Source organism: Scomber japonicus, chromosome 16 (assembly GCF_027409825.1).
Source record: "Scomber japonicus isolate fScoJap1 chromosome 16, fScoJap1.pri, whole genome shotgun sequence".
In the NCBI taxonomy this organism is placed as follows: Eukaryota; Metazoa; Chordata; class Actinopteri; order Scombriformes; family Scombridae; genus Scomber; species Scomber japonicus.
Window position 1 is genome coordinate 14144967 of NC_070593.1, and position 8814 is coordinate 14153780.

An 8814-nucleotide genomic window follows, 5' to 3' on the forward strand; every position below is an offset into this window, starting at 1 on the left:
CAAAAATGGCCACACCTTCTCTATACATTTATGTAAGATGAAGAGAAGCGAATATGGAACTGCACTTCCAGTAAATATGAGCAACAGCCAGGCAATGGTACGTAAGGGTAAAACTGTACAGACAAAAAATTGTACTTGTTGAATTAGGATTTCCATGGTCATATCAGACAGAAGAACGGAGGATTTTTGAGACTCTTTGTACTTGTTCAGACCAGGGGATAGAAGGCATCAGTAGCAATGCCACACTGGTTGTGTTTGTTCCTGGACATCTTGATGTATCCCTTTTCTCCCCAGTGTAGACCCCAGCTAGAGAAACACAAATTACCAATAATATTTAACTGCTATATGTGAAACAGGATCATGATCATAATACTAGTTCGTATTATAGACATAATGATGTTTACGCTAATAGAGTGAGACTCTTTTGCTTCAGAATTTTAAAATTTGCTTAACTGTATGAATTTTATTCAAGATGTTACTCAGTCTTCTAAGATAAACTAAAGTCAACCCTTGATACAGTAGCCCCACTTAGACTGAAAAAGATTACCACTAACCTAAGACCTTCTGGAGAAACAAATTAAGCAATATAAAAAAGATGCAGAAAGAATACATTTTAAGAATAAACGGTCAATTACCAAACTTTCTGTGAACACCTATTACCAGCAAGGCAAGACAAGCTCACTTCTCAAGATTATTGGTGTTGTCACTTTGATTGTGTTGGTTGGTCATGTGACCTGAATTTACTTATCGCATCTGTGTGTGCTTGTGTAATTTTCCTGTGCAAACCCGAGGAAGCTGCAGGCAAAACATTTTGTTGACTCAAAATAACACTCAGTGAAGTCAGTTCAGTGTGTTAGTTCACTTTCACTTTCCACTTCCTGTACTGACCAGCACTGGCTGTGCATGGGGAGTACTCTGTACTGATAGTCATTATTGTTTTGAACAATAATAATAATAAAGTCTGATTGATTGATTGATTGATTGATTGATTAAATGATTGATTGATTGATTGATTGATTGATTGAGAAGTAAAGTAATAGTACACACATTCATTTCCATTCATGTTCAATTTAAGAAGCTGTCAGCATCCCAACTGAGTTTCACTTCATTTTGGCAGCTATGAATAAGATACTTCTAAAAGCTTTCAGTGAAAACAGAAACCTATTTCAGGGTGTCTCATGTGACACCTCTTCCTCTCAGTTAGCAAGAGAGCAACCCACAATTTAAAATATGAGCAGCCTTACCTGTTATTAACCAGCCAGTAGTCATGTCCGTTTTCAGTGCCGTAACCTACAGCCAGCACAGCATGGTGCAACCATAAGCTGCTGCAGTCTGGCTCATCATGCACCCCTAGAAACCCAAGATTTTTAATTTCTTTTAAAGAAAAGAAAAAAGAAACATTCTTCCACATTTATTTTTGTATTTGATAAGAATATTTTCAAAAAAGAGGAAATGAAACTGTTCACCTGATTTATAGAGCTGGAAGGTTTTATGAGAAGCATCAATGCCAACTGACACAGGTCCAACACTGGCCACAGCCTCCTTCAGGGCATCTTCATCACCCTGTTTCACTTTAATGTAACCTGTGCATGTGGCACCTATCTTGGCAGGGTCGTAACGGCACGGCCCATCCTATTTGAAAGAGAATATTTACCAAGGACACATAATGGTGTCCACAGACAATATTTCCAACCTATTACATTCTCAAAAGATTGAACTCTAGATTTTTCTGTCCTTTAATGGTTATTGAATGCTTTGTATTGAAAGCCTGCCTTAGGGTGTTATGTATGTATATATGTATGAGTATCCACAAGATGTCAGTGTTGTACATCACTCACATGAAGGACCATTATTTTCACACACCTTGAAAACTATCTGAATAATTTAAATGATTAATCAGTCCTTTCTTTCAGTGTAACTTCACATTGTCTCTAAACACTGCTTTTCATCACAATAATGGAAAAAAGGCTGTTTTAACATAACATAACATCTGAACTAAAGTCAACAAAATCCTTTCTGTTTGGCAATTTTCTCTCTTTTTATTAGATGAGAAGAAGACGGATGTTGCAGCTCTTTTGGTTGATATCACTTCACACCTGAATGAACTGAATTTATAACTACAGAGCAAAGACAATTCAGTTTGTGACCTGATGACAGCTGTTGGCGCCTTGCAGAGAAAGCTGGAGGTCTTCAAGGAAGACCTGCACAGAGACAGTGAACACTTCCCATCTGTGCAAGGGTAAGAGAGATGTATCTTCTTTGGCTGACTTTGTTGACATGCTTACTGTAGACTTAAGGAAAACATTTGACAGCTTCAGCTTTGGACAGCCACTCATCAAGTTCATTCAGAAACTGTTACAATTTGTTGAGACTGTTAACGTGAAATTAAGAAAAGAGAAGGAAGGAAAACTGGGAAACTCAAGCTGTTACGTATACTTGAATGAGAAAATAACATTTATTGTATTTAAGAGAGTACTTATTATTCATAATCCCTGCAGGTAAATGTGAAGATAGAGAATAAATATTGTTGAAATATGATTGAATCATACTTTTATTTGGTTGTTGAAACAACTATGCTACTTCAATATGTACTGTATGGCACTGACCTTTACTTGTGGAAATATCCTCTAACTGGAATTCTATCATTTTAATTGAATACCTTCTGTCATACACATTTAGGACATGCATTTAATAAACAGTGTCAGGCACATTTCTGTTTCTCTCCTCATACCATGTCAGCAAAGTAGGTCATGCCAAGGTGGTAGGACTTGATGCCCTGATCAGCCATGATGTTGTGCATCAGCACCAGTCTGCGGTTATTGAGCCAGATTTTCATGCGGTAAGCCTCCTCTGAAGGAGAGTTATAGGACTTTCCTGCCAATCAGAGCAACAAAAATCCCTTTACTTTATGCATTTAAAAGTGATTATATGTAAATAAGCACACAGTACTCTCCAAATTGTGACTTTACAGGCTGTATCTTAACTGAAAACCAACGAAGACCTACTGTATTTGACAACAGACCTCAGTAAAGGAAATTCGTCTGATAAGAGTCTTTAGTGTCTCACCAAACTTTAATTTCCAGGCGTGGAACTCCAGGTCCTCCAGAGAAATGCTGGCACAGCTGGCCACAGTCAGTACAGCAGCAGCAACCAGTAGGAGCTTCATCCTGAATGACACACAAGCACAAAGAGCACAGAGATCCTGTGTGACTTGCACAAAACGTACAGGTTGAGAGTGAAGTCTTTCACTTCAGCTTACTTTAACATTCATTTTCTGTGGTGATGTTTGATGTCACATGTACTCTACCATCTGTTTTTCATGTCTTTTTCTTCCCCCTGAAACTCTTTCTTCTCTTTATGACTTTTGTAGTAGTACACCTGCGACAAGGGAAGTGTGTGTCTGGGCATGTTGGCGCATCTGTCTATGCTGTTTTTGCTATCTGTGTCTATGTTGGTGTGTGCGGTGGAGATTGAGGTTAAACCACCTGTAGGTAATGCAGGGCAGTGTCAGATAGGTCTTCTTATATAGGTGACTACACTAATGACTTGTGCATTATGATGTTCATATGATGCCATTTTTTGGAAACATATTTTTCAACTTAAGCAAAACAGGGAACATCAGGGTCATGAATTGCTCTCTCCATGTAATAAGGACACGATCAGTTACTTAATCGTTTATTGCTGAACACAAAACAGAATAAAAATTGTAGAATAGTTGACCAAGAGGTCTATACTTGCTTTTCTGCTTATTCTTTTCTATCAAGATAAAGTTTCACCCTAAAACTAAGTGATTCTGTATTAGTAAGTTACATGGACACAGCTGAATCTGTTTTGGGATATTTTATAATGTTTTTAAACTTAAATAGGTGTGTCCTGCAATTGAAAATTTGTGAACACAGAAAGCATGCCTCTCCAAGAATTGTCATCTTATTGTAGTGAAAGGGTTTGATTGTCCCTGTGACCCTGGGAGCTGTGTTGTCAGGGGCAATAGACCCTGGCAGGGTGTTCCAAGGTAAATTGGTCCCAAGTAAAGGTGCAGACCAAGAACAATTCATAGACCTCAATTAAGTGGCATTTCAGGTATGTATGAGCTTGATGGCAAGCTTCTTGTGAACATGCTTTGACCCAAGGAGCCCGGTCGGACACAGTGTGAAGCCCTCTGGGCTCAAAACCTGCACAAATAAAACTGGGGGGTTGGTGCGTGGGGTGGTTGAAGATCTCTTAAACCCAACCAGCATGCCCTCTATGGAGGAGACAGAGTTGGAAATGGGGGGAAGCCTCACTTCCATGGCAGAAGTCTCTGAGGTAGTCAAAAACCTCCTCAGTGGCACTGGATGTGGATGACACTTTTCATAAGATGCTGAAGGCTCTGGACGTTGTTGCGCTGTCATGGCTAGCACGCCTTCTCAGTGTCACATGAAGATTCGTCACACACACATACACATACATATACACGACACACACAAGCACTGCTGGCCATAGCTTGTTATTGACACTCACATGCCAGGTAGCTGAGTTAAGGCGGGTCACAAGATGTTCAGGATGTTAACTCTCTGAATATCAAAGCTTCGAATTCAACTAAATGTGCGTATTTTTTTCGCCTTTCACTCACAGCCTTTTTGTTACTGTTACAGCAGCCTCACTGTTTTGTTAATTAACTGCTGAAACAATGCCCTGCAATGCAGTCGAGTAGTTAGAGCACATACCTTACAGTATAATGGCAAGGTCAGTGTTTTGAGTCCAACATCGGACCTTTATTTCAAGATTCCCCCCCTGCAAGATTGTCCCACCCACATTCCCAATGCCTGTGATGATATCCTCTATGATATCTTGTCTGTATTATCTGAGACAGTTTTAATTATTGTGGAGTCTGGCTCCACCTGCTGTCCATAATGTTCCTCTGATCAAGCATCTAAGTTTCACTCTGACAAATATTGTGCAATATGTTGAGCCTCCAATTTTGCTCCTTTACTACCCAGAAGCACTGGGTCACTTAGTGAATCAGCAAAAATGAGAACCTTCTGCCACTCCAACTTATGAATACACTCAGATGAATATGGGGTGTCTATGCATCATAATGATTTTGGGTTATTTTGTTACCACTGCATTGTTATGAACACAGCAGGAGAGGGCAGCATTTCCACAGGGTTTGCCCATAAAGATCGTTGGTAAGCAAGGTGGGAATCTCATTTCATTTTAGCTACTTGTTTTGGTGCCTATTATACAAATGTATTTAACATGTCAAATATTTGTTTTTGGTTTCTTCTTTTGGGCAATATATGGAGCTAAATATGGCTATTATCAATGTTATTTTGGGTTTATTAACAGATAATTAATATAATGTGACAATAGCTGTGAGTTCATACAAATACAGTGGTGTACATTTTGGAGGATCCAGTGTGAAGAGGAAAGGAAATCCTCAGGCCCAGTTGTTACTGGGAACTGTGAGGAATGCTATCCATGGTAAACTCTTCTAATTTCATTACTCTACATGTTTCCTCAGCTTAGAGCCACTCACATAGTTGGCTGCTCTCTAGTGGGGGTCACACATAGCATCCACTAAATTGTGACAGTGGCCCAGACTGGCATACCATAGCGCATAATCTGATTATCGGATCAATAACATAGTAACATTTGGTGCATAGCTGGGATGGCTGGCTTCTTCTCGGGTGACACTGCTGGCATTCACCACTCGTTCCCACTTTACAGGTGACAAAGTGTGACTGGAGCAGGAATTCAAATGGAAGGCCTTTTAAATAAGGCCAGTTGTATAGTGTAACCTTGACCACATTTGGTTCTACTACTGTATTTAGGATTCATAGAGCTACTAAAATATCAACACACCCTGTATGCCAGTGTGTAAAATGAGAAACTGATCTAAAAGTGGTAAACAAAAGTTCCATCAAGTCTGTATTTTCTATAAAGCCCAATACTGAGGTTTTGAAGTTTCTTCAAGCCAACACTATTTTTTTCTGGAAGTACTTATCTCTCTCCATCCAAATGTGAAAATTTACTATGAAGATATGTATTAACACCACAAATATCTTGGACACAAAATATGGAAATGACACAAGAAACACCCCATAATCATTGAGAAAGACCAATTCAAAATATCTATGAATGACAGAGAAATAAAGAACTAAAATGAAACATCATTCAATTAAAAGAACACAATATTTGAGTCTGTTTAGATGTTGAGCTGAAAACAATGTTTTTTGAGAAATAGTCTTCCTTCTCCACAAAATATTCAGATACAGTTTATGATTTCAACATGGATTCATATGATTAGGAAAGTCAAATTTAAACTGTGACTCAGTGCATGGATACCACATGCACTGAGTATGGGTAATATCAGGTACTGACAATGCTCACATCCTTATATCAATATCTCTCTGGGCACAGTACAGTACATGGGGGAATCAACCAGCTTTTTTTTGTCCAAGGATAAGTTTTACACCTAAACGGTTTTCCAGAATTTGCTCCCAAGCCGCCTGGAAGCTACATGCACATTTCAAAGATTTCACTTACAGTACTCTTTTGGTTTAATGGTTACATAACTGAGGCAAACAATTATTTGCTGAAATAGTGCCTATTGTAATACTGCCTATTGATGAATCCATACTGCCATCATTATCTGATAACTACAACTCATGTAGCCTACTAAGTGGTAAGAGTGCTCAGATGTTTGTGGATTTTACTTTAAACAATTCTTCTCATTGTTGGTTTTTGTCGCACCTAGGCAAAGTGGAGTAAAAGTCTTTTGAGAAACCTAGCTTCACTTCCTATTTAAAGTGTTATTTATGGGAAACTTTTTACACAGTGATGATAATAACTTACAACCAAAATGTTCTTTTTGTTTTGTCTTTGCTACCATTGCATTGTCATAAACACAGCAGGAGAGGGCAGCATTTCCATAAGCTACTTATTTTTCATTGGTACACACTTAATTTTAAGTGTCTCATATCTTTAGTACTTGTTTTGTTGCTTCTTATGCAAACGTATTTAACAAGTCTAAACTAATTAGTTTTTTGTGGATTTTCTTCATAAAAACAGTATAATTATTATTAATTAATTAATTAATTAATATTATTAATGTTATGTTGAGCTTATTGACATCTAATTAATATAATGTGACAATAGCCATGGGTGCATACAACCTATGGTGTACATCCTGGAGGATCCAGTGTGAAAAGGAAACCCTCAGGCTCAGTGACAATACTAGTGTGAAAAGGCAGTAAGATGCTTGGCATGGGGAACTGTGAGGAATGCTATCCCTGGTAAACTCTTCTAATTTCATTACTCTACATGTTTCCTCAGCTTAGACCCAATCGCATAGTTGGCTGCTGTCTAGTGGGGGTCACACATAACAGCCGCTAAATTGTGACAGTGGCCCAAACTGGCATACCATAGCGCAAAATCTGATTATCGGATCAATAACATAGTAACATTTGGTGCATAGCTGGGATGGCTGGCTTCTTCTGTGGTTACACAGTACTGGCATTCCCCACTCGTTCCCACTTTATAGGTGACAAAGTGTGACTGGAGCAGGAATTCAAATGCAAGGCCTTTTAAATAACGCCAGTCATACAATGTAATCTTGACCACATCTGGCTATGCTACACTAGGACTCTAGGACTAATAAAATATCAACACACTCCGTACGTCAATGTTTAAAATTAGTAATTGATATAAAATATAAACACTCCATTGAGACGGTATTCTCTATAAAGCCTAATACTGAAGTTTTAAAGTTTCTTCAAGTCAAGACAAGTTTTTTTTCTTAAAATATTCATCTTTCTCCATCCAGTGATGCTTACTGTGTCTTTTACATGACTGTACCTTAGATATATTTGTTTAATTACATGCAAAGTACACATTTAAGAGGTGTGAAAATGTACCATAAAAATATTTATTGACATCACAATCTCCTTGGACACAAAAAATGTGAAATGACACACAAGAAACATCCCATAATCATATAGAAAGACCAAATTCAAAATATCTAAGAATGACACTGAGAAATAAAGCACTAAAATGGAACATCGTCAGATTGAAAGAACACAATCGTTGAGTCTGATTAGATGTTGAACTGAATAAAGTCTGATATGTTTTTTTGAGAAATAGTCTTCATTCTTCACAAAATATTCCTTCATAAATGGATCAGAAACTTCACCAAAAACACGTGGTATGGTCATCACCATCACCTCTCTTTGAAAAACACAATAAACTGAACCACAATCATTTCAGAAGCACTGGCCTAATCAAACATTTTAGAAATGCACATAAACACCAATAAATAGAAACACTTTATTTCAGAGAGCAAAATAATATAATAACAACCAAAAAGGCATCATGATGACAGTCACTAAGCATAAACCGCCATGATTGCTGCCCCTGTTTATCGCTGCATGTTGCTTTTGTGAACTGCAGATAAGTGGATGATGACAACCACAGTACCACACAAAAGGCATGAGACAGAGATAACCAGTGACATTGGAGGGAATCCCTGTTTGCCACTATTCATTCCTCTTTCCCTCCATTCATCCCTCTATTTCTCTGTCCTCTGCAAAAGTCTGTTGTGATCCTGTCTTTCCCAGTCCAAACAGGTCACCATGGCTCACACCTTGCCAAAGTCTGTGCTGCACTGCCAGCGACAGGAGAGCGAGTGGATGAGAGACATAGTGAAGGAGATGAGAAAGAGAGAGCAACAGAACAGATTGTAGACACTGACACTGTCTTTCCCTCCCTCTCTCTCTCTCTCTCTCTCTCTCTCTCTCTCTCTCTCTCTCTCTCTCTCTCTCTCCCTCTCTTTAT

At 38.4% G+C, this 8814-nt stretch overlaps 1 protein-coding gene across 1 annotated transcript; it reads right to left on the reverse strand.

The window, feature by feature from the left end:
* Positions 1 to 206: 206 nt before the first annotated feature.
* On the reverse strand, positions 207 to 3166 carry ctsl.1 (cathepsin L.1). Its single transcript, XM_053335141.1, has 6 exons — positions 3067 to 3166; positions 2732 to 2874; positions 2148 to 2201; positions 1467 to 1632; positions 1245 to 1350; positions 207 to 306 (listed from the first exon to the last, which is right to left on the reverse strand). Exons 1-6 carry the CDS (start codon positions 3164 to 3166, stop codon positions 207 to 209), a joined length of 669 nt encoding a protein of 222 aa, XP_053191116.1.
* Positions 3167 to 8814: the final 5648 nt, after the last annotated feature.

Excerpts from the sequence above, each read along its gene's own strand:
- ctsl.1 (XM_053335141.1), bottom strand. The coding sequence starts at position 3,166 with ATGAAGCTCCTACTGGTTGCTGCTGCTGTACTGACTGTGGCCAGCTGT. Across the intron at positions 2,202-2,731 it reads TGACCTACTTTGCTGACATG|GTCTTCCTTGAAGACCTCCA; the intron begins GTATGAGGAGAG and ends GTCTCTGTGCAG. Across the intron at positions 307-1,244 it reads TACTGGCTGGTTAATAACAG|CTGGGGTCTACACTGGGGAG; the intron begins GTAAGGCTGCTC and ends GTGTTTCTCTAG.